The sequence below is a fragment of the Fusarium proliferatum genome, assembly GCF_900067095.1.
Source record: "Fusarium proliferatum ET1 genome assembly, contig: FPRO_scaffold006, whole genome shotgun sequence".
In the NCBI taxonomy this organism is placed as follows: Eukaryota; Fungi; Ascomycota; class Sordariomycetes; order Hypocreales; family Nectriaceae; genus Fusarium; species Fusarium proliferatum.
The window spans coordinates 20613-45918 of record NW_022194795.1 but is presented as its reverse complement, the minus strand read 5'-3'; the positions used below and the strand labels follow the sequence as shown (position 1 = coordinate 45918).

The 25306-nt window shown below is 49.9% G+C and overlaps 8 protein-coding genes across 8 annotated transcripts; 6 read left to right on the top strand and 2 right to left on the bottom strand.

The window, feature by feature from the left end:
• Positions 1-1388: 1388 nt before the first annotated feature.
• Positions 1389-4061, top strand: FPRO_09096 (uncharacterized protein; the record flags this gene model as incomplete). Its single annotated transcript, XM_031232452.1, has 2 exons — positions 1389-3812; positions 3864-4061. 2 exons carry the CDS (start codon positions 1389-1391, stop codon positions 4059-4061), a joined length of 2622 nt encoding a protein of 873 aa, XP_031082387.1.
• Positions 4062-4828: 767 nt separating this feature from the next.
• FPRO_09095 (uncharacterized protein) lies at positions 4829-5971 on the top strand (the record flags this gene model as incomplete). Its single annotated transcript, XM_031232451.1, has 2 exons — positions 4829-5254; positions 5429-5971. The coding sequence occupies 2 exons, from the start codon at positions 4829-4831 to the stop codon at positions 5969-5971; spliced, it is 969 nt and encodes a 322-aa protein (XP_031082386.1).
• A 177-nt stretch (positions 5972-6148) lies between these two features.
• FPRO_09094 (uncharacterized protein) lies at positions 6149-6958 on the bottom strand (the record flags this gene model as incomplete). Its single annotated transcript, XM_031232449.1, has 1 exon — positions 6149-6958. The coding sequence occupies one exon, from the start codon at positions 6956-6958 to the stop codon at positions 6149-6151; it is 810 nt and encodes a 269-aa protein (XP_031082385.1).
• A 533-nt stretch (positions 6959-7491) lies between these two features.
• On the bottom strand, positions 7492-8097 carry FPRO_09093 (uncharacterized protein; the record flags this gene model as incomplete). The annotated part of the gene is made up of 3 exons (XM_031232448.1): positions 7492-7669; positions 7724-7790; positions 8049-8097. The coding sequence occupies 3 exons, from the start codon at positions 8095-8097 to the stop codon at positions 7492-7494; spliced, it is 294 nt and encodes a 97-aa protein (XP_031082384.1).
• A 2244-nt stretch (positions 8098-10341) lies between these two features.
• Positions 10342-10990, top strand: FPRO_09092 (uncharacterized protein; the record flags this gene model as incomplete). The annotated part of the gene is made up of 3 exons (XM_031232447.1): positions 10342-10488; positions 10590-10739; positions 10817-10990. The coding sequence occupies 3 exons, from the start codon at positions 10342-10344 to the stop codon at positions 10988-10990; spliced, it is 471 nt and encodes a 156-aa protein (XP_031082383.1).
• Positions 10991-13917: 2927 nt separating this feature from the next.
• Positions 13918-16195, top strand: FPRO_09091 (uncharacterized protein; the record flags this gene model as incomplete). Its single annotated transcript, XM_031232446.1, has 3 exons — positions 13918-14170; positions 15307-15481; positions 15565-16195. 3 exons carry the CDS (start codon positions 13918-13920, stop codon positions 16193-16195), a joined length of 1059 nt encoding a protein of 352 aa, XP_031082382.1.
• A 929-nt stretch (positions 16196-17124) lies between these two features.
• On the top strand, positions 17125-20749 carry FPRO_09090 (uncharacterized protein; the record flags this gene model as incomplete). Its single annotated transcript, XM_031232445.1, has 4 exons — positions 17125-18103; positions 18284-20047; positions 20473-20557; positions 20647-20749. 4 exons carry the CDS (start codon positions 17125-17127, stop codon positions 20747-20749), a joined length of 2931 nt encoding a protein of 976 aa, XP_031082381.1.
• A 2058-nt stretch (positions 20750-22807) lies between these two features.
• On the top strand, positions 22808-24937 carry FPRO_09089 (uncharacterized protein; the record flags this gene model as incomplete). The annotated part of the gene is made up of 2 exons (XM_031232444.1): positions 22808-24238; positions 24296-24937. 2 exons carry the CDS (start codon positions 22808-22810, stop codon positions 24935-24937), a joined length of 2073 nt encoding a protein of 690 aa, XP_031082380.1.
• Positions 24938-25306: the final 369 nt, after the last annotated feature.

Below are 25306 nucleotides of genomic sequence, written 5' to 3'. Positions count from 1 at the left end.
ATCGACAGAAAGGTTGGTGTATGATGGAGGCGAACTGATGCGCACCCAATTATGTCAGCTTCTTGAGCTGTTGAGGTCCCCACTTCTCATCATCCACCATTAGATGTCAAAATATGAGATTGGCGTGTAACAAACAGCAAGACTTTATGTATTTGGTTGCCAAAAGCACACATCTTCTATTCACTCTTTCTACTGTTCCGTTTCCTTGAGTCTAACGCGTTGAAGAGAATCACTGATAAAATGGCTGCAATCACCTCTAAATTGGGTATCATTCTTTAACAAAAGAAGATACTCCAACTGGGGTAATATGCTGCCAAGCTTGACCTTTCTGGCGTTGTCACGGTCATGTCAAAGGGCCGCGTAAAGTTTGTTATGCCCCGGCTCCCAATGGCTTTGTTGAAGGAAAAGCTGTGTCTGGGGTATCAAGCCACGGGGCACAAACGGTGCAATGCATGAGCAGCACTGCAGCATGTGAACTCATTGTTACATGTGAGATGTGACACAACCTCAAGAAATGGAATGATCTCAAGACGCCAGCTTTTGACTCCGAGAATCTCTTGACAAGAGATCTAGACTGACAACAAAGTCCAAAAAATCAAGCCCCAACGTCGAATGGACCAGGGACCCATCTTTAAAGAAGACTTTCAGAAGCCTGTTGTCAATATTTGACAGGTGAAGCGATGGTCTGAACGGAAAATAAGTCCAATGGACCTGGATAGCCCCTGTCGATGGAGACGCTCGGGTGGCTTTTGAATGGGTGTAACCGTCTCGGATGAGTGCAATGAGCTGTGCATTGGACAGCTCGAGCCAATGCAGGCTCGGCTTAAGATTACCCTGGCCAAAAAAAACGAGCGCGCAATCACGATCATAACGAGGCCCGAAAGCACGCCTAAAAAAGCCAACCAAGCTTGCCTGCTTGCCTGCTTGTGCTTGATATCCTGGGGGAAGCTTTGGCTCTGGATCCCATCGACACTGTAACAGCGGATCTACCCCTTGGAGATTTTTTTTTCTTTACTCCCGTGATATCCTTGACAGGCTTTTTCTCTTCTTTTACTTGACTCTGGTCTTCATTCTTGGGATCGTCAGGTTCTTTTATTCCCCTTTTAATCCTTATCGGCCTCGCTTGTTGATACCCTGTTCCGAGAGCTTCTAAGGCTTGCCTCCACTGTCGATAATATTGCGAAGCTCGGTACAGACCATTCACTTGCAATTTTTTGCTGCCTTCACTCATTCACTATTCGTCTCCTTTGTCTAGATTAATTCTTTGACCGGATTTCGCCAACTGTTGGGTCGTTGTCTTCGTCTCCCTGTTATATCGCCTCACCTTCAAAACTCCGACTCCACGTCCCGGTCGCGTCCTGGTACCAGAGGATGCCAATGTCGACCTAATGGGAGCTACTGATATCGCCTCGCGCCTTCGAGCCAAGTTCACCAAAAGGCGACACTCGACGGCGGGTTCACAGGCATCTTCCAGTCGGAGCATTACCGACACCACCTCGTCGTCGTTCGGGAGTCGTCACTTATGGGATCGCGATCGTTCTCGAGCTCGTGACGGAGATGGGGACCATTCATCTCAGCGGGCCGTGAGCAATTCGAGGGGCACCGTGAGTAGCCGGCGTGGCATGACAGCAACGCCTGATGGTTCGCATCGACAGCGAGAAGATGGCGATGATGTTGCAAAGCTCGAGGGTTCTCGGGAGGTTTCAGAAGCAGCAAAGTCGCGCTCAAACTCAAACTCAAACTCAAATTCAAATTCAAATTCAAATTCAAATTCAAATTCAGAGTCGCCAGCTAAGAGTTCCTCGGAAATAGGTGCTGAAGCAGCGGTCCCACCCGCTAACGACAATTCCACAGCACCCGACACCACGAGCGAGCCACTGAAACAGCCGCCGTCTCCGCCTATAGATCAGCAGAGCCTCGATGACCTGGATGAAGAGCCTGATACAACCGCCACTAGCTCTAGCGACCAGCTCCCGCCCCATAGCGATCTGCACCCGCCACAACCTCATCCAAGACTTCACTTCAATCAACCACCGCTGCTCTCTCCCTCACTTCATCCTTCGGAACAGCCTTCACCATCGCGTCTGCGCCAGGCAAGCTCCAATCTCGACCGTATCCACGAAGACTCTCAGGACTCGGAACCCCCATCACCAACTGCGCGCCCAAGAAAGGTCGCAGGTCTTGAGTTGGACGCTGGTTCTGAGCTTGCTGGTCACAATGACGACGACGTGTTGAGTCTCGACCAAGCTCCCAACTCTCCAAAGTCTGCCGTCTTTGTGCCTCTGGCGGCAGCAACCTCGACGACATTTGTCGCACCGTCTCCTGGCCTTCCACAAGCTGGGACCCCTGGCTCTCCGTCACGACCAGCCCCGCCGCCCAGACGACAAAGCTTGCTATCGAATCGCCAGACGACATTGATCAACACGCTCCTTTCACCATCCTTGAACGAACCCGGATACAGCCAGAACACCACATACGCGCCCATTAACGGAAATATGGTGACCAGAAAGATATGGGTCAAGCGACCTCATGCCTCGCCGACCCTCGTTACCGTCAACGAAGACGACCTGGTCGATGATGTCCGCGATATGATTCTACGTAAATACTCAAACTCACTCGGCCGAAGCTTCGACTCTCCAGACATTAACATACGCATCATTCCTCGCGATCAACATTCGGAACGTATCCTCAACCCTGAGGAGCCAATGGGCCGGACTCTCGATGCTTATTATCCAGGTGGACAAACCGTCGAAGAAGCTCTAGTAATTGACATTCCAAGGCGTCCGCCTAAAGCTTCCCCGCGCCCTGTCGTTCCCGCATATGTTGGAAACATCTACTACAGCGAGGATGGCCGGCCTACGGAAACAAGTGATGGCTACTTCCCTTCGGTCGCCGCCCATCCTGGCGCTGTCGGCTCACCACATCTTCCAGTCGCAGTTCCGACGCATGTTAATCCTCAGGCCCCGCACTCAATCGCAGTATTAGGGACTGGCCATATTCCACCTATTCCGTCGCCTGGTAGATCGCGCGCATATCGCGAACGTCCGGATCGTCCCAGATTAGGCCGCACTCATACGTCGTCGCCAACACTGATTGCTAATGGCTCTGCCGTGTCACTGGCCGCCGCCGCCGCCGCGAATCATGCGAACCACGGTACGCAGCACTTCAACCCGAGGCTACCGCATTCACGAACTCATTCAAACTCCTCAGATCAACCTGGTATGCCACCTGCTGCCCCTCCTCTACCGACGCCTCCCGCTCCCGAAACTTCGGCAGTACGTGTATCGACACCTCCAGTCAGGCCAATTTCACCTCGACCTACGGCGAAAATCAAGAAGAGTAAGAAGGCTGAACATCCTAGTTTACCGCCGGGCATGCTCAATGGCGGCGTGCCTCCTATCAATGTCCTGATTGTGGAAGATAACCCTATCAACTTGAAACTCTTGGAAGCTTTTGTGAAGCGCCTCAAGGTGCGATGGTCAACCGCCATGAATGGACGGGATGCTGTAAAGAAGTGGAGGAGTGGCGGATTTCATTTGGTTCTGATGGATATCCAACTTCCAGTCATGAACGGTCTTGAAGCGACTCGTGAGATCCGAAGATTAGAAAGAGTCAACTCGATTGGTGTCTTTTCATCATCCCCCGATGGTGTGGTTACGACGGAAAACCCCGACGAGCTCGACGACAAAGACCGCCTGCAGAATCCTTCCTTGTTCAAGAGTCCTGTGATTATCGTCGCTTTGACTGCTAGCTCCTTACAGAGTGACCGACACGAAGCTCTAGCCGCTGGCTGTAACGACTTTTTGACCAAGGTACGCAAATCTCACTGACAAGCAGAGATAAATAGCTAACTCATGATACAGCCCGTCAATTTTGTCTGGCTAGAGCGCAAGGTAATGGAATGGGGTTGCATGCAGGCCCTCATCGACTTTGACGGCTGGCGCAAGTGGAAGGAGATTTCTCAAGAAGCTGAGGAGACCGCCGCTGCTAAGAAGGCAGCAGTCGCAGCAGCCAAAGCTAAATCAAAGAAGAACCGCCTCTCGATGACCAAGCCCGGTTGATAGTTTCAGTTGGATATACGAAGATACATGCTTTAGCACAACCGAGCTGGTCTTGACAGTAGAATATACGCCAGGAAACAACAAATATTCTGGCAAAATGCGAGCCAAGCCAAAAACGAGACATTGGTATTATTCACCCGCCGAGGCAATAACAAACATGAGTTGCCTCAGAGATCTATCTGCTACATATAGTTTTCGCCATAGGATTAATGTTTGGCATTTGATGTTTGTTGGGAGCTGGTAAGAAGGGAGTTGTATAATGGACGCAAAGCATGATGGCGCAGGTAACAGATACATACGAATACCAATGTTTATAATGCCACAAGACTTGGATAATACATGTCGACAAGACGCAAGCTAGAGTTTAATGCTACAGAGTTGAAGATGTTCCTGACAAGGTGAATCTGAAGCTCGAGTACGATTCAATGAATGAGATAGGTCCAGTCCACATGTTGCGTCGAGCGTTGAGAATTAATTACCTCAGTCAAGTAATTATTTCTCATCTCATCTCTTCCCTGGCTTGGACGAGAGCTTCTGTCATTGTCCCACTGGCTTCCGCCCCATTTGATGTGGACCGCGAGGTTGCTGATGTCGGGCCGGAATAATTCGACCCCGGGATGAAAATTACTGCACACCTGGAACACCATTAAACACCTCCAAACAAGTGCAGCCTTTTCCGACCTGACATCCAACCAATTCTAATCAATTGGACCTGGGTCGCATGTAATGCAGTAGAGAGTCAGAGAGATTCTGAATCCGCTGTAACCATGCCTCCTCGAGTGCGCGGTGCATCGACGCCGCTGGCTGGCCTCGATGCCACCATTTCCCTCTGCACGAGGACCTCCGCTGCGTCACCGTTCCTCCGAACCTTCTCGACAACACCATGCCGCGAGAAGATGAGCAAGGGTCGAGCGCAGATGTTCGAGTGGTTGAACTCAGGCAATGGCAGGAATCTTGCTGAGCCTGGCAACGGTCCCAATTACCTCGGCCCTCACAATGATCAGCCTTTTCCTCTCAACCCGCTCTTCCGAAGTCAGCCTGTGCTCTCTGATGCGACGAGGGAGATCATCTATGAGAAGGTGACGGCGAGGGGCATGTCTCTGAAGGCGGTGTCTGCTGAAATGCACATCGATGTGAGGAGAGTTGCTGCTGTTGTGCGACTAAAGGAGGTTGAGAAGCAATGGCTCTCCGAAGTAAGTACCATCCCAGTCAAGCTCTATCTGCCCTGCTATATGATGAGACCAAACAAAATTTTCGATTAGTCTTGAAGACACATACATGGTTATACTTTTATATACTCTGATAGCATCATTTGATTTTGGGCTTGCTTTTTTACCCTTCTGAAAGCAATGCTAACCAAACTCAAGGGCAAGCAATTAGCAACGCCATATGCCAAGGCAGTTATGAAGATGCTACCCAAAACACATTACAATGAAGGCGAGGAGAATATTCCTCACGAGCCTATCAACGAGATTCACGTCCACAACCTTACCCTACAACAACTATTTACACCAGTGTCTGAATCCCGACACTTCACAAGAGAAGATGCCGCCAAGGCCTTCCACGACAAGATGCTCTCCGCCGACCAGCGATCACCTCAACCCGAGCTCATCAAGATGGAGCAAGACATCATCAAGGGCACTGCACGGCCAGAGGCAGTAGCCAAGTTCCAAGCAATCACACAAGCACACGAGGACAAAGTAGCCAGGAAGATCCTGGACGAGCGTAAGCGTGAGGAAGCGCGAACGAAGCGCGTCAAGACAGATCGCTACGAGTTCAGATTTAAGGAGATTAACGTTGATGATGTTGGTCGTGATGGTCGATCAAGGAAAGGTACTGGCTGGCGGTACGGTGCCCCGTTCGAGGATCGCAAGCGTGGGTTGGTCAAGATTCCTACGTCAGTGCCTTGAAGTGTATGAATATATATGGGATATGGAGTGGCGAAACTGTACTATACGAATACCAACGCCATGTATTAATTAGACATGGACTGTATACTCGTCCAGAGATGATGAATAGCGCTTGCATTTCTGTATGTGGCTCTATAAATTTGTGTCATTGACATTGATGTTCATAACTCATCGACTCTACTGCCTGCTCTCCTCAGGCACGATCAAGTTCTTTCGAATCTGCTCAAGATCCTCCTCTGTCAGACCACAGTTCTTGACCACATACTCCTCGACAGAGCCATGTTGTTTACGAAGTGCTTCCAAAGCAGCAAGCATGTTCTCGGGCTTAGCTCCCAGTAATCGTTGAGCGCCTTCAGGGTTGGCTCTCAATTCAGGACTCTTCATCACAGCCGCAAGCAACTCCTCTCGAAAATCACCAAGGCCAACCTCAGTCAGACCATACTCATGAGCAATAGTCCCTTCATCCACGCCACATATGGACAGGATGAAAGCACAGACTACACCAGTTCTATCCTTGCCCGCAGTGCAGTGGATGAGTAGGGGTGAAGGATCCGGTTTGGCAAGATGTGAGAGAATAGTGTTGATAGAATCCGTTCCCGTCTCCCAAATTCCTCGATACGCCTCAACAAATCCCTGACTTCCTTCGGCGGTATAATTTCGGAAGCGCAACGCAATCGCCTCCGGGCCGTAGTCCTCATCTAGAAAGACTGGAGTAAAGACCCGTTGGGCGCCGGGCCACTCTCGGGTTCCTGTAGCGTAGCGCTCGATCTCAGTTCGCGAGCGCAGGTCGTAGACGTGGGAGATCTTGAGGCCCTGCAGCGCTGAGACGCCGTCTTCGGTGAGACGGGATGGTTCTGCGGAGCGGAAGATGAGGCCCGGTCTGATTGTGTATCCAGGGCGGGACTTTATAGGCAGCGGATGACCACCGAGATCACGGAAGTTTGCAATACCAGCGATGGGATGGAAAGGAGGGCCGAGATCTGCCATGGCTGAATGTGGTAAAGTAGTGATATCTTCTGCTGAGATATGTTACAGGTAGAGTTATTATTGCAGTGACCCAAGGCTGACCTTGTAAATCTGAGAGTCAGTTCACATATGGCGGTTAATGTAGGTGGAGGTGGGGCGTCATCAATCATGCCTCGGTCCAGAGACGGGTATAAGTCACTCCCAGATCTAGAACCTCCTACAACTAAAACCATGTTTCTGTTTAAAGGCTATCTATTTGTTGTTTAGATATGAAAATTTGGACTAAAGTTTGTCTCATAGTGGAAGTTACAAGTTTGTCGATGCCCACAATCACATAGACTTAGAGCTGGTAGGCCAGCAATGAGAAGTCACTTCGAAGGCCATGTTGTTAAAGAGCGTAAGTAGTTGGATTTTCTATGCTAAACAAAGGAAATAAATCAAAGCAAGCGTGAGCCCCCTTCTAAGATTCTAAGCTTTTGAAAGACCAGGTATTTTGTGCAAAAAGCCCAAGACAAACGTCCTCCAACTCCAAAGATCTAGGCCATCCACATCTCCTAGTAATACAAGCTGAACCAGTCTGCAAGAAGCGAAAGATAAGACACCAGGGCCAAGGTCGTCCTGGGGCTGATGTCTTGGATCTTAGCAGTAGATACAGCTTGTGCAACGGGGGATCTGACAGGAAGGACACAGAGGATTATTATCGATGCTCTGCCAGCCGCAGTCGCAGTTGCACTGTTTGAATTAGCGTCGCTCCTATATTCCGGAAGGTCATTCGACTTGACTTACACACTGCCATTGAGATAGTGCGTCGGCGAGCTGTCCACGGTTGCCAGCAGAGCAGGCGGTAGAGGCGCTGCGAGTGGTTAGAGGCTACTTTTGTTGGTAGCGAAAGTGGATGTTATCGACTTACAAGTTCATGGCAGCCATGATTGATGGTATTGTTGGGTTGGTAGATTATTAGAGTTAGAGATATAGCGTTGGTATCCTTAGACACGAGATGTGCTTTTGTTTTATGAGTTTTGGTGAGTGGTCAAGTGTATTGGTATCATGATCAGAGATGTGCAGATGTCTATTATATAGGAAAATATTGACAGTTCTTTTCAAGGCGTACATAATCGAGGGTCCTGTGAGTTTCGAACTCCATCTAGTAACAAGTCCATTGTAGTTGGCACAAATCACAAGAGATGAAGTCCAAGTCAGTGAATAACAAGGATTAAAGTTCGAGGCGATAGCAGTGCCACCAGGTGTGCTATAGCTGCGATGATTATCTGCTTGAAATCGAGTTTCCATCCTGTCAGTGGGAGTACGGGACAGGTTTGCAATGGCCATTGTTTGGCTGAGAAGCGAAAGAGACAGGATGAAAGGGGTATGCCTCAGGGGACTTCTCCACGGTGATTGAGCATAGCCCTGTTTCTGGAAGCTTTAGGCTCATTGTTCTTCGCGAATTCGAAACACTCGATTTGTTTGTTAGATGAAGGCAGCGACTATGAATCGGTCAGGAGTCTTGTTTAAGATGGAGTCTCGTCTCGTATGCGAGGCGATGCTGGAAACTAGACTGTGCCCCAACAGCATGCAGCTACCGCTAGGCAATATTATAGGGAGTAATACGGCATTTAATTCATTCTATCACCCTAACTCGCCTCGTGTTCACTGGCCCTCCCCTGCAGAGCCGTTGCTCAATTCAATGTTGAGGCTCTGCGTGCGGCTCAAAATCTTTCATGTGACTCAATGAATTGGCTGGTAGGCTGAGTCAATTGAAACGACACCGCCCCGGCCTGTTCCCTGCCTACCATGTGGCTTTCTAACCAATGACGTCCAGTTTTGATCACTGTTTTAGGCATGAGTTTATTAGTCCCGTCTCTAAACTCCCCAGAAGCGAAGGTTGGAGTGATAATGGCAATGCCAATATGAGCATTTCAACGTCGTGTCTTTCCTCGCACCTCTGGGGTTCCGTTCCTCGTTGTTGGTTTTGGCGTTTGCCGGAAACGCGGTATTATTCGAGGCATCTGCAGCCAAGAACGATGATGCTACACATGTTCCTGGATGAACCCGAGGTTTTGGGTGAAGCAAGCCTACCCTATTCTCAAACAGCACTTTCAACTTTCACATTGAACTCGTGGTCAGGACAACAATTTACCAATAACTTTGGCATAGCCTCGAAACTACCTAGGTATCAAGGTGATAAGCTTATTCGATTGACTCAGACAACGATGTTTACCCTCGCCAACAGTGGAGACGCTCTTGTCATGAGTGAGATGGTTGTAGCTTATCAAAACCAATCAACAAACGTCACACTCTTGTCTCTCGTATTTCTCACCGACTTCCCAAAACCGTATCAACAACATTGGACTTCTCATGGAGATTAGCGTAGTCAACTCACATGCTATTCTTACGAACATGTGATTTTCAAGTCAAGTTAATTTCCCACTTCGTCTCATTATGTGAATCTCAAAAAGTCACGCTTGAAATTGTCATGCGCGCCATTAAATTGGCTGACTAACTTGGTAAGCCTCAATCAAATATGGTGACCTCAAAACTTCGAGAACTCTTCTTTTATCAGCACTAGTTTCTCGAGAACACCTGATCTCAAACATCTGCATTTTCAACGATGCACATTCTTGAACCCCCAGGCCGAATTCCGGCTTTGTCTACGGGGCGACAATTATAGGGCGGTCGTGAGAGTGATGTAAGATGAGACCTGCTAGAAAGTGTTGACGTTGACATCGATTGAACTTTGAAAAAGACCAAAACTCAAGGTTGGAAATTACCCGCTAAACTGATAAACTTTTAACAACTCATCCGCTAGCAATTTTCAGCTCTGCATGACTTTCTCTTCCTTGATTGAAGGGATCACAAGGCAGCATCTAAAAGCGGAAGTTCGATAATCCGAAGCCTCTAGAACAGAGACTCAGGGTCTAGATGTCAGAGTCAGGGGTCATGCAGCGACTAAAACAAGCTTGCTTTGCACTACGTCATAGGGTCATATCAGTGAATCACGACAATTTCCAAGGGCGAAATTAGATTCTGTTGAGTTTTAGGTCGATCTCGCTTCTTAGGTCGCAGGAATGACGGCAGAGGCTTCCCTTCGCTACGCTACCTACCTATTAATTAACTGGCGGTCTACCCTACGAACGAGCGAGTTTTCGCCAAGCTTGACAATTTTGCACGCCCAGTCAAAGCGACGCTTCAGTGACCAGCTCATTTTCTTGACTCATCCTACCTAATAAACCCGCGGTCCTCTTTCCTTTACGTCTGAATCTGCGATCGATCAATCAATCAATCACTGACCCGCTCCGACCTACGATAACCTCATCTCGTCAATCTTTTCTCGTAATATCCACCCCCTTTGCGAATTCCCGTTCGAATTGCCGACACAGAGCAAACCAAAGCAAACCAAAGCGACCATGGGTATCAAGGATCTAGCTATCAGCTATGTGGTGTTTTCCACCATCCACTTCTTCCTATTCGCTCTGGCTCTGACCACTATCGGTTTGTATGGTACCGACCTTCATAATGCGAATAAGCAGGGCAAATACTCCGATTCTAAGTGGGTGAGTGACTTGCTCTCTCCGTTCGTCAACGTGCAAATGCACACTGCTACAATGCAATGCAATACAATACAATACAGTGCTGACAAAAGTTCAATGCACAGGTCTATGCCGTGGTTGTTGGTAGCATCTCTGCCGTGACGTGTGTACTCTACTTTATCCCGTTTGTACTGCGTGTCGCCGGCTTTGTTGTCGCGATATGGGACTTCATTCTATTCGTCCTTTGGATCGCCCTCTTTGGCGTCTTTGGCAAGGTACGTTCTATCTGTCGTCAAGTGCTTACTGCAAACGATCGGCGGCATCGTTTGGCTGACATTTGTGAAACCTGCAGATGTACATCAATGAGGACGCCGAGGGTGACGGTGGTGTCAAGCGCATGAAGAACGCGGTCTGGGTCGATCTCGCCAGCGCCCTGCTCTGGCTGATTGCTACCTTGGCGGCCCTGGGCTACTGGTGGAAGCACAGGGACACTCGATCCAAATTTACTGGCCGCGCTCATGTCTGATCAGACACAAACGGGCGTATCAGCCCCCCTCAGAAAGAGACGGACATGTTGAGGGTGGTTGCATATGGGATACACAAATGCAACTCGCGACGGAGATATTCGGCAATGGTAATGGAACAGTAATGGGAAGGGAGGCCTGCAGGTCGGGCTGTTTGTGTGTATGTGTGTGTGTGTGTGTGTGCGCGCGCGTTTGTGCGTGTTTTGTGTGTCTGTATGCTGCGATGGGAATGGATGAGACGAGATGGGATGTTGGCACGACTTTTGATACCATGGTTTTTCTGTGTTTCCTTACTTTTCCTTTTCCGACAAAGACTGCTTGTTCCTGAAACACTAATATCTGCATCGAACTCAAAATTTATCGCTATCAACTGAATCGAGAATATCACACTTATTGGTGCAACCATCTACGGCAGCCTCCCGTACGGCGTGCAACATGGCTCGTGAGATGGGTGGCTAGATCTACCAACGGCCGCCGGCAGCAGTGAAACTTGCTTAACCAATGGACAGTCAACGGGCAGTCACTGTAGGATTCATGCTGTGTAATCACCACGGACATTGGCATTGGCAACACAAAGCCAAGAAAGTGCAGCTTGCCGAACCACCGTTTGCGCCAAGACAGAATGATATCCGAGATACCCTTTCGTAGTACCCTGGAGAGCGTCGATATGGCACCACCACGGAGAAGGATGTTGCACCAGTTTGACCAGGACCTAAAGAAGAAAAGAGAGAGAGCAAAGAGGGGCGAGCGTCGATCGTCGATCGTCGATCGTGGACAGGTTCGCCTCCAACGCTTCCGAGGGGTGATGTGACGATGACGGACTTTTCCTCAGAGGGAGAAGGGGTCTTTTTTGCCCTTTTTTCAAGGGTCTGGCGTTTGACTGGCTGCGTCTCTCGCTCTGACCTTTGTGTCTTGACCCTGACCCTCAAGGGGATTAGGATTTTCGACTCACGGGCGAAAGCAAGCGGCGCTTGTGAGCGGGCCAAGCCAAGCTACTCTCTTGCCATGACGTCGATCAGATGCCTGATGGAAGCTTCAAGTGGGGGCCGCTTCTGAGAGCCCGTTTGTTTTTGGTGCAAGGATCTGTTGATCTCTTGTCCTCTTTGTTGATACCGGCGGAGATGTTGGGCAGCGTTGGTGGTGATGTGAGTGTTGATCGTAGCCTGTAGAGGCGGTAAGTTAAGCGATAAGAAATGCACGTGGGAATATTCTACGACATTAGGCATTGAATACGAGCGGTCAAATGCTCAAATGTCTCATTGATACCATCTTTTTTTTTAAGGTGATGGTGGTTGTGAGTGAGCAAGTTGGAGTGTACAGTAGTGTAGTGAGTGATACGAGGGTCTAAGATTGCGAATACCCATAATGGGAATTGTTAGCAAATGCGATCATAAGTTCCTGAATATAATATTGCCCACGTATTATTGACCTCGCATGTACATAATACTATACGGTACATACTCCGTACATACATGCAAAATTATCTCCTCACAAAGAGTGCCTGTGACTGTCTTCCAAGACTTGGAAATCAGAATATTCGCGGAGACGGATAATACACCGTCCAAACGGCGTCATTGACCTGACCAAAAACAAACCAAGGAGGGGTCTCGTTTTCAAAGGGTGCCTACAGCAAATCTCAGGGACTAATTCGTTAGTTTGCTGCGTCCAGGTCGTTGACCGCGAGTTCTAATTCGTCTCTGCAAACCATCTGAGTCTGGCCTGGCCGTAGACGGGATGGCACAGCAAAAATAAAAACCAAACCCAACCAAAGCAAACGCTGTGCTTGGTTTCTTTGTTTGCGTTGGTGACTTTTGAGTGGCTCACAGGGTCGTCCCGCATGTATTTCCTTGGCATTCTGTACGGTGACGGCGCATGCAACCAGGTACAAATCAAGGGTCACCCCAGCAGAGTGTGCCTCAAAAGTCCTAGCGGGATACCTGCCAAACTCGTGGTTGCATGTCGCATTTCTAGAACGGGTACCTTGTAGCGGGTTCCAGCATCGGAAACATTGGGAAACCCGCTGCAGAGGGTCACGGTACGTGGTGGAAGCGATCCACTAAACCTCGCCTTGCCCTGGATTTTGGGCTTCTCTGGCTTCTGGCTCACGTCCCGATGTTCCTCGCTCGAGGTACTCGGGAGCTGATTTGTTGGAACTCCCACTTTTCGGGGGTTGGGAGGCGCTGGAAAGAACCAGGATGGAACGGGAGAGGCAAGATCAATTCTGACATTGGATCCATCCATGAAAGAGTGTGTCTAGTGAGTGAAGTGAGTGTGTCTCGCTTGCGATAACAAAACCGTTTCGGAACCCTTCGATCTTCATTTCTCAGGGAACCCTTCATTTCTCGCCCAAATAGGCATACACTTTACTCATCTTACTTACTGTACTCTCCTGTACTGTACTACCAGTATACTGCGGTGCGTTGCGTTGCGTTGCGCTTGCTTACATACTACTACACTGCAGTGTCATGTTGTGTTGTGTTGGGTGTTTGCCTTTTATTAACATTGCATCTTGACGCCGCCATCACATTCTTGAGTTACAGCTACCTACCTACCTTATTCATCCGCCTCACTTCTTTTTATCCGTCCTCCGTGGCATTTCGTCCAATACATTCACCTTCGAAAAAGTCACTCTATTGTACTCTTATCATCTTCTCTTGGCCGCCCGCCATTTGCAACACCGACACGACCTGCCCCTCATTGTTAATCATCAAACCTCCCCGACTGCCGCCGCCCTCCCGTGAGCGCGCATTCATTCAATCCAATCCACTCCATCTCCTGCTGCTTCTCAATCCTCCATATATACCTACCTATGCAGCGACGTTGGCGCTTGATTCAAGACTCAGGCTGGGTTCTCAGTCAGGCGAATAGCTATTCCCAAAGAGACCAAAGACTCAAACCTCAGACGCTGAATCACGACTGCAGCGACGATATGGCCAGTTTTGCCAGAACCATCAAATCTCCTTACTTATCACCCCGAATTCGACCTTCCATGCCGGGCCGCTCCATGTCTACGAATTCCGACCAAGCCAACCCTCCTCAAAGCCCACGATCAGGTGAAATCATCGGTGAATTCGACCTGTCTGGGCGAAACACCCCAGCGATTCCATCCCAAAGACCAAGTGAACTTCAAGACGGATTCTTCGACCTTGATGACATTGAACCTCGCACTTCCTACTTCTCAGGTACGTTGGCATTGGGCATTAACATTGTACGGATTGCTTGGAATGCATATCCAATATCCAGTCGTTTGACCCCTGATTACCCATCCATCCCCACCTCCCTCTCAATGATCTTCCATCACCTGGCCTCAAGTGAGTGATCTCAACCTTCTTGCGGCCGGACGTCGGGGCTATCCTCCGGCCGACGATCCCGGACGGAGACGGGCGGTGCTCAACCCGGCAGCTGGCATCGCATCGTGCAAAAAGCTCCGAGGCGAGACACGTTCTCCTGCTCAGACTTGGTTCGGTGCCACAAATTCCCCTCTACGAACCCAAGAGACCCTGACACATGGCATAAGCTCTGGTTGTACACCACCAAAAACAAAACAAAAATGTACAACGAATAGATGCGATGCTGTGTAAAGAAAAGGGATGCCTGTTCTGAAGAGGTCGAATCATGTAAGAGCCGCCTCCACGCCGCTGTCCCTGTCCCACCAGCGCAATGCATCAATAGTTGTGCCTATCAACGCTACTCAAGTTGTCTATTGGAGCATCCTAACCAATGATGCACCCGGCGATTGACTGGCGCAAAGCGCGCGGGGCGGGATTGAGGTCTCGGGAGGCTCCCGCACCCCCCGTTTTCGAGAATGCCATATTGGCTTCTCGAGCTTGTCCATCTTCAACATCCATCTCTTGAGTCGTTGGCCTTTGATCTGCTTGACTTGTCACGCTCCCCAATTTCCACAATTCTCCTCACTTTATTTCGCTCATCTTTTCCTTTTCCCCTCAAATCATCTGCCCCTTCTCCACCTCTTCTCAATCATTTCCGAGTCAAAATGTCTCTTGCACCGGGATGATGGCCATGCTTTATCGCGCTACTCGCTGCTCTCCCCACACTCACTTCCCAGCCATCGCGGGGTAGTCTAGCGGCCCCCATCAACCATCCCGGGGTTGGCCGTTGAGTGACGCCTGGACTGGCCCTGAAGTGCACTACCGGCTTTTGCTTTAAAATGTTCTTATATCCTGTGCTATTCCTCAATTATCCTGTTTTCGATCTTGTTGTCATCGACCCTCCCTTCGTCACTACGCATTCGGTCATCGCAAACCTTATTCTTCCTACTGGACTTCCTTTTTGTACTTACATGTCCCCTCTTTATTAGACGACAACGAGAGGTCTGCTCCTGGCACTCCATCAGCTCCATCAGCTCCCTCAACCCCGCGCAGCCGCAGCCACGTTCGACCTATAGCTATCGATCTACCTCAAATCAGACGTTTCACTTCCGCTCCCGCACGCACGCCTCCCGAACCCTTATCTGCAAGAGGTGACCTTCCTGGGTAAGATGTCCATTTCCCATGCTCTCTCAATACAATTTCGTTCCATTCATCTTAAGCACCCACGTGGACTAACACCGTTGCAGAGGTTACTTCCCACTTCACGAGGATCCCAACAGTCGTGTCCATCGGCCACACCCTTTCCAGCATCATCCCGACACTCGCATGAGTCGTCTCATCTCTGAATCTGGACCAATCTACGCGGACTCTCCCACTTCTCATCCAGCTCAAAGTGTAGTCATGTCTCACTCAAACACTCCCGTCGCCTCCTACCTTGCCCCAGGCTTCCATGACCACCCTGTCCCCATGGGCAAATACTATCCATCCAACTACGAAAGTAGAAATGGCGCCCAATCAAATCTACGTCCTCCGCTGTCTGGAAGCGTGTCTTCCAACGTTGGATCCGATTCCAGTGCAATCCCCAATGCAAGTAGCCTGTCGAAACAAGAGACCGAGCTTCGTCGCAAGTTACTACAGTATCAACGCGATATGGTTACGCAAACAAGTATGGCTGCAAATGAACTCATCAGTAGCTCGGCCAAATCTGGCGACAAGCCTGGATTGTCACTCAAGGACCTTCCCTTCCGGGACTCTCGCTTTGCTACTCCCGGCTGTCAGAAGCCCTTATCACCCAGACTCCTTCCCATAGGAAGTCCTGGCCCTGTCACCCCCATTTCACTTGAAAACGTTGGTAATGGTGACTACATGAGTCGCTAAAAATATGGTAGCATGTCACAAATTTCTTTCTCTTACCAGTTACTATGTTGGGATATTGAGATAGAGTGGCATATGCATACAGATTGAGCATGGTTCTTGCATCGAAACTGGCTGGACTTGTTGTTTTCATTTGACAAAGGGCGTTGGTTGGAGATGAGCCCATCAGTGGCCTGATATCCCTCCTAGGTGACATTCAGCGTGTTATTTAGCTGCATCTGGTACAATTTGATACCGTACGTGTTGAGGCATGATACCCATAGAATACATTTCATTTGTAAGGACTAAATGGTGACCACTGGGCCACCCATCTCCGCAGATAAGTATATGCTGTTCTCTGTGATGTTGAAGTGGTCAGTAGCAGGTGAGATGATAGTACTTTTTGTGCAAGCAAAACACCATTGAAGACCTCGTTCCCGTTGAACTATTTCCTTTACATGCCAGCTTCATCATATACATTCATGTTGAGGCCTCGCCTTGTGTGAGTCCAGTCTGCAAAAGGTCTGCAAATGCATGCCGCGAAAATAGAATAAAGAAAAAAAACTCTGTTGAATTTATTCTGACAAAAAGTCCTAACGTCGCGACAATACACAAATGAGGTTGAGCTGAAGCTGCATGCAAATGATGTACATGTTTCAGTTTCTTTGGTGCTGCCTAAGACTGACGAGCCAAGATGTACAGGGTAGGCGGCACTCCAGGCAGCAAGAGCTGTGGTGTGAATCAACACGTGATTTGGCGTCGCGTTTGCCTGCCGTTCGAGCCACTTCAATTTAACTCTACGCGTTCCGTTTGTCCACCTCGTGTTAGTGAAACCTTGCCTTTTCGTGGACTTCGTGTGCTGCAGCACATTTGAACGATCTTTACGACATCGAAATGTTGAAGGAGTTATTGTTTTATGAGCTCGAGAGGTCATACCTAGCTTTTCACCAAGCATGACTGCTTCAGTACCTAAAGCTGCCCTCGTGGTGGATTTCATTTGTCTCTTTACACACGATCTGAAGAGAAAGCAAAAAAGGTGGCAAGATGGAGTGCTAAAATATCACACGTTCAACAAGCGAGTTATGGTGTATGATGATCGCAACCACTTCATAGGCGATGCTCATTGGCAAGAAGGTGGTGACCTTGAGCCTGGTGATGAGTTTGAGCTGGATCGTGGTGCAGCGATTGTTCAAGTTTCGGATTGTACTGGACAACGAGAACAGGATCTCACAGAGCTACTGGACAAGCGCGCAAAGGAAGTCGAGAAGCGCCGGACAAATGCTGGGACAACGCGAACACCAGGATCGACTGCAGCAGTAACTCAAACACCAAGAAACGACCAAAATGCCCCCCATTTTCAACTCAGACATCGCCCGCTTGATAATCTTGTTGGAGGAGCTTCGAGAATTGGGAGGGCCGTCATTTCACCCCACTCGCCGTTTGAGCAGCGCAAGATGGCAGAGAGCCCAGGTCAGCAGCAAGATTCACCATCAGAAGACGCACGGCCAAGCAAAAGGAGAAGACGAGAGGAGTCGCCTCCGAGTAAGATGGGGCATGCTCGGGCTCTATTTGGAACGACTTTAACTCTCACTCCGTTCTCGTCTTCAATACCCTCAGCTCGAAGTCAACCATTGCATGATAGGGTTGCTGCAAGGCCAAAAGTTGCACCACCTGGCTCACGAGATGGCACATCAAGGCGTGCTGATGGAAGCTCAAAATCACCACCGCCTTCTTCTAACCCTGAAGAGGCGGAGACCAGCACTCGTCAGGCTGCACCCCGTCGAGTTCTTACGCAACGGGCATCGTTGAAGGAGCTGCTGGCAGGCAATGAGCACAATCGAACCAGCGAACTTCCTCGGGCTCGAGAACCTCTATCGAAGAATCGCACGAAAACCCCAAAGCCGGTGAAATCTCGGCAACCGCCTCCCGAAGGTGAGGTTGTTTCACTTCTCACCCAAGAGCCCATAGCACCAAAACATCGTAGTGATGCAGCCGCGAATAGCTCACGCAAAGGCCGAGGACATCAGGATGCCAATGCAGACCGACCGGCCAAAAACCGAACATCTGTGCCCAAACCGTCAAAAACAATTGAATCTGACAAATGCGATATAGAATCACCAGCAGCTGACGATGAAGCATTTCTCATTTGGTTGGCGGAAAGTGAGGATTCTCCAGCCATGGAACAAGCATTGGTGCCACCTGCGGACAACCGCCCACCACGCCCGAAGAAGGCAAGGAGTGACTCTGTTCCAGCAATCCAAAGGTCTACAAAGGAGTCTACCCGAAAGGTCGCCCAAAAACCCATCGTTGTCGATGAAGATGAGGATGAGGTCGTGGAGGCACTACCGCATCCAAAGACTTCCCGAACCCGCCCCGAGAGCGCTGTCTCAAACACGACCAAAAGAAAAGAACCGAGCAAAGCGGAACATCAGGGAACGAAGCGATCACTGAGTGCCGATATAGCATCCGCAACAGAATCCGATACGGATAAACCTCATCCTGCGAAGGAACCACGGACAGAGCTTAGGATCAGACCAACGCAGCGGCGCGGGCTGCTCATGATGGCTCAAAGGAAAGAAGGAAGTCGACCAGGCTCAGCGGGAAAACCAGCCCCCCCCTCATCAGGAGCTGGAAGCGACATGCAAAAAACATCGCATACCATCGCCCGCGCTGCCTCGATTTCAGAAGAACCCCCAGCTACTGAGAGGATGAAGACAAAGGCGACCGTTTCGAAAAAGCGAAAAGACTCAGCTAAGCCGAGTGAGCTTCATCACTCCGTGGAGGAGCCTTATGGCCAGTCAATCACGATTCATAACTCGAATACAGAAGAGCCGGCCCGCGAGAAGGACTCAGATATTGAATCCGAAGCCCTGAAAGAGCCAGAGGTCGAACTTTTACCAACCAACGATGCAATTTCAGCCAGTGGGCTTTCTGGAGATAGGAGATCCCCTACATCTCCTCGCCGACGGATAAATCCAAGCCGACGCACACGAAACAGGGCAGCCCCTGTTGTGCTCAGTGACAACGAAGGCGAGACCTCAGCATTCGATTCTCCAGCAATATCTGACGATGAAGAAGGCTTGTCTCTTGCGTCGAAAGCTAGTCGAAAACCTGAGCCTAAGCCCAGTTCTGGCCCACGTATCACCAAGATGTCACGGAAAAGCGTCAAGAGCAGAGAAATTATTGGTTTTGTTATGCCAGATGAAGGCTTTTCGATGGGAGGTTTCAACGTCGGTCATGCTGAGCCGGCTGAGGTCAAAAAGCCAAGTAACGACCTGAAAATAGCTGAGAAGCCTCCTGGCCAAGCTCGCGATACAACAGTGGTACCAACCAACCATAAGTCTGTCAGCGACGGACTTGAAGTGGAACAACTACAAACGGATAAGAAAGAGCCTGAGAAGGAGCAACCCCCAACAAAATCAAAGGTACCTGAACCATCACAGTCTTCAGCGAATACGAAGGAACCAGACATAGTACCGCGCTCCACGAATAGCAGAGCATCTGAAGCTGCAGAATCTGCGTTGCAAGGAAAAGAGAGTGAAACCGAAATAGCACGACCCCCAACGAACGCAAAACAGCCCGAAATAGGTCAACCAGCAACAAGGGTGCCAGGGAAGGAAGCCAGCGCATCGAAAACAGGTTCGAGAGACCCTAAGGTACAAGAATCCTCAGCCAAAGAGAATGAATCCAAAGAAGTACAGCCTGCAACAAGTGAGAAAGAACCAGAAATAGTACATCCATTGACGAAGGATAAAAACACTGAAGCAGAAGCCCCCTTAACGAGTGGGAAAAGGCTCGAAGCAGCACAGCCACCAGCCAATGGAAAAGAACAACAAGAAAAGCAACGACCGCGTATTGTGAACCCTGCGACTAGAGGTAGGAAAGCCGCGAGAAAACAAGACGCGGCCGGGTTGCCGCCACAAACACTGGTTCAATTTGAACCTGCTACCTCGTCTCGCATTGCTCCGGCGCAGCCACCAAAGAATATACCCCCCTTGAACCATGTGCCTCAATCAGAATTGCCGGTGTTCTGTAGAGCAAATGGTGGTGCTTGGAGCAGGCATGCAGAGGATCTACTAGGTATGACGAGGCCTACGAGAAGAATGCCTCGACGGTGATACGGCAAGGCACCTCATGTTTTGTTTTCTTGTGTCTGCATAGAAATTCTTTGTAGGAGAAGGACCTTTCCGAGAACTACGCCGTTGCTGGGGGTTTCTGACTTTGTCTGGAACGTCGTTTTTACCGACACTACCTGCGAATACTTTTGGCACTTCTGTCTTTCACACGGACCCCTCCATCAGTAATCCGGACTGACATTACCTCCGCGTCTGAGCTGTCAACCAACGGCTTTATCTATATTCTGTTGAGCAACAACGGATGTACTAGGTACGAGTTTCCCACTGAAGGCCTTCATTGCTACCCCTGGCCGCTCCCATCGATGTTCAAGACGATTCGCTAAAACTCACGAAATGAAGAGGTTTGATGATTGAGAGGCTACTGGCCAGTCCCAAGCCTGTCGAAGAACAAGAAACCGCTCTGCACGACTCGATCCTCGGGGTCAATGCTTGCTTTGTTTGAGTAAACAGGGATATTGGTCAGCCACGAATTCGGACGACGACTACTTCTGTTGTCCGACCCGATCTGCGCTTGGCCAGCTCACCCCAAAGGCTCGCCAACAGTATGGCCGTGTACAAAACTCTCGAGCAGCAAGAGCACTGGATGGTACAGCGAGCTCCAAGCCATCTGTCAGATTAGTGCCGTTCAGTCTTTGCAGACATGCCCTGCTGTGGAATCGCTGGAAAACCCTTGTGAGCCATTGAGACTGCAGTGCCTCAGTTGTGCGTAAAGGAGCAGAGCGAGCAAGAAAGCCAGAGCAGTGGGTCTGCACAAAGTATCTACGTGTCGCCGATAGAGTCATCTCGGCGCCTTGTCATTAAGGTTTTGGTGATTTATCAGCATGTTGGGGGATCGGAATGGGCTACAGGTGTTAAGTTGACACTCTGTCGGCGTCTATCGTGTGAGGTTTCCTATTTGGACGTTTGACGAATACAATCAGAATGAGTCGAAGTTTAGAATGGTGTCTACCCCCGCAGCACCCCTTGTTTTGTTTCTCGGCATGGTTCACGCGGCCAATCTTTGGGTTCTGGTGTCGTGAACTAAAGAATGGACAAGGTGTGGATCCTGGGAAGTGCTGCGTCTGCTTACTTGATGCCCAGATAACTACGGTCGGGCACAATGTTGTTGGTTCCACTGGAATATATATAAGAGGCCACTGGGCCCCGTCTTGCTGTCCCTCATCAACCAACTCACTTGGCGTTCAAAACGGAGCCAACAATGTTACCAGGAGTTTTGTTATCAAGACCAGGCAGGCTCTGACCTGCCTCAGGGTTTTACACTTCAAATTTTGATGAGAGTGCAAGGTTGGAGTTATCACTCTAAGTTTTGCCTTTACCTTTGCCCCTTTGCCTTTTTGCCTTTATCTTCTCATAGGAGAAAGTCCACCCGGTGTGAGACGAGACCAAGTTACGTGGTATGAAGAACGAAGAGTCATAACTGAAGAGATCTCAATAGTTTACACAATAATGATATGATGATTCGGCGTTTCCCCAGTTGATCGATGATCCTTGAGACTATTGAGACGAGATATCACTCAACCAACAATGGCTGAGCGAGGGTACGGCCTCCGACTTAACCGTAGTGTAACTAACACATGGGGTCGAACGAGTTTCAAATCTGGGGTCGCGGAAGTTGAGTCATCCTCGTATGCGGGCTTGAAAGCATTGACCAACCAAGAATGCTTTTCTCTCGCCGAAGTCTTAGCTCTGATGGTGCAGATGGTGGGTCAGGTTGACCAATAGGCATATTTCTTGGGGCGGATCTTACAAAAGTCCAGGAACATGATTGGTGGCTGGGTGTCACTCTGCCTTGTCGCGCTTTTCCTTTTCGAGCACGCCGAAAGACTCAATCTCCTCCACTCTGACTTTCCCTCGAAGTGCTGCGCCATGCTTCCGCCCGGGCACCTGCGGTTTCCATCAAACAGACAGTGAAATACTTCGACGACGCCCTCCCCCGTGGCCTCAGGCGTTTCCTCCTTCACTTCCTCTTCTCGTCACTATCACGACTGATTCGATTATTCGATCAAGAGAATATCTTGTATCGCAATAGTCCTTCCCAGCATTGACATAAAACAAAACACAACACACGCTACACTAACACCGAAACTGGCGACAAGTTCGGTACCTCAAGGCTTTGCCTATCTCTCTATCCCCCTTCAGTTCAATCTGATACGCGTCAACGAAACAAGACTCTACGCATCTCTCTTGGCGCAGTCTTCCTGTTTCTCACTTGCACGTCCCATTTCGAGCGATCTCAAAACACCATAGTCTCTCGTTTGACTCCTTGACAAGTACCCAAACGCTTCACGTGAGAGTAAGCAGGTCGGAGTAAGCAACTATCCGAACCTGTCACACCTTATGCATCGATCGACTAACAGAGTCGCATCTAGCCAGCTGACGTGATCTACCAAGCTCTCCAGGATATTGGATTTGGAGAGTATTACAGCAATTTCAAGGCCCTGTTCCCGTTTTCAAAATTCCGCCCTTTCAAGTAACTTTGAACGGAAATTTCGTGCTTGCAATGGCGTCCAACACCAATACTCTTCCTCAAGGATTCTCGGTCTTCCAGCCTACTCTTGGTGCTCAGCTCCAGTTCTTCCCGGCCATCGGCACCCGTGAGCTCGATGACATGATCAACGCTTACATGCCTGGACCCGCCTCCAACCAGGAGAAGCGGGCCAGCATCGCTCTCGACTACTTTGAGTATGCTCACCTGACTGGGCAGACTTTCAAGTTCTACCCAATCTACTCCGCTGCCGACTCTCCTGCTACTGCCAGCCCTCTTCAGGATTCTGGTTATGGATCTTCTTTCAACACCAGCCCCGCTACCTCTACCTGGGATTGGAGCAATGTGAACACCTCAAGCTCTTCTCGCCGCTCATCTCCCAAGTCGACCTCCAGCCCCCAGGCCACCGACTTCTCCAACCTCCCTGGTATGAAGATCATGACCAAGGATGGACGGGATGTGACCAACTCTGCTTCCCGAGGATCCAAGACAAAGGAGCAGCGAGATCACGCTCATCTCATGCGAATCATCAAGGCTTGCGATAGCTGCAAGAAGAAGAAGATTCGCTGCGATCCTAGCCACAAGAAGCGTGGTGTTTCCAGCACAGCGGCTCAGCCTGCTAAGGTGACCAAGAAGACAAAGACAGTGGCCCCAGAACCCAAGGCCACTCCTGTCGTTGTTCAGGATGCCTTCACGCAATTGGCCTTCCCCGAGCAGGACTTCTCAGCCGAACTCGACAGCCTGTCTGCTCCTACAGAACAGGGAGTCGAGCCATGGGAACAATTTGTCCAGTTCCCCACTGAGGACGACAACTATGACTTCTTTAATGACCCCGAGGGCTACTTCTCTCCTGGATCCTCCTCCTTCCTCTCTGAGGACTCTACGAAGCCTGTTACTCCCACAACAGACCAAGACTTACTCCGTCGTCCACGCGACGAGGACCTAGCAGGACTTACGGATCTTGCGGCGTATATGCCATTCAACCAGACCGAAGCCAATCACGATTATGTGGACTTTAGCCTTTACTCTCCTGCTTCAGTCTTCTCTGAAGATGAGCGTATGGTCCCGATTGAAGTTTCCAAGCAGTCTATTAGTCAGCCTAGGTCACCAGCGCCGAACCCACTACCGCCAAACGAGTCCTCGAGTGGCTTCTATAGTAGTGGCGGCGAACTTGGCGGCGGCGACCTGAATGGCGATCTGTTTGGATCGCTTTCTGTGGCCTCATCATCCGCACCTCAACAACTCACTACCCATGGCCAGCTCGGCCGCGAAGACGTCTATCGCGACCCTGGAGCTGGCCTGGAGTATTACGCCGGTACCCCAGAGTCTAGTCTCGGCTCGCAACTTCTGAGTTCGAGTGCGAACTCACCGTCAGACCGCGCCGCGCATGGCTCTGTGTCTGAGCCGCTGTCCTCTGTGGACTCTCAACTATCCACGAATAATAACGTACGTGTCTCACTGACCATCCCGCTTCTGATGGAGTGGCAACTAACTTCGGAGAAGGTGACAATTAGTCGCGATATCATCGAGACCCGCGGAGTAACAACAGCACAATTAGAGTCTCGACCACTCGAGACAACTACCACCACTACAACCGCCACTACTACCACGACTCTGGGCACGCAGTCCACGGAGACGATAGCACAATCAAGCTATCAGCCAATCGCGACGGAAGGCACAGAAGATTTATCGGATTGTCGAACATCCGAAAATCACACTGTGACCGCCCAAGCGGTTCTCCAACGTGTCGATGCACAAGGCGACCTACAGCAACCAGCTTCTCAAGATGCAGAGATTCACAATGTGGCGGAAGATATATCCCAACCTTCTCCCGCGCCCGTTGTGCCAGCTCACCACACGACTGGCCTGGAAACTCAATCTGACCAGTCAAGCGTGGAAGCACTTGCATCTATTGCTGCGATGTTGATCGCCTCGGCCGTTTGGTCTTATGTCTCTCAGCAGTTTGTCACGCAAGACAAATATCGGGAACAGCAGACACAAAATGTTGCACTCAGTCAACGAAAGGTCAATGGTATCATGCCCAGCATTGGAGAGAAGGTCTGCAGGCTGCAGAGCACGATACGAAGCGGCAAGACGTCAGTCGGTCGAATGGTCTCGATGAACAGAAGTCTCATCGCTGTGTAGCGATGAATCCTTGTTGCGCACCAGGTGGAATGAATGGAGTTGGCATACAGGCTTTTGGCTAGAGCCATGATAGAGCTTGCACCCTTTTTTATTTGTTTTATTTATTGCATTTAGCATTGGGAGTGAATGGCCGCGCATTTGTGCAGGTCTTGACAGGGAATGGCTGTTGCTATAGAGCGAGCATCGAGCCCAAAATCAATTGAACTGGCCTCCAAGGCCGTATAATATTTAAAATCCGTTCCTCTGTGATATGATCTATGCTGCCTGCCAGATGGTGACCAACAGTAAAGTTTGTGTTGCTTGTCTGTGATGGAGACGACGCCACCGTATTCTGAATCTGTGTTCCGTAAAACTTGAGGGACTGTGATT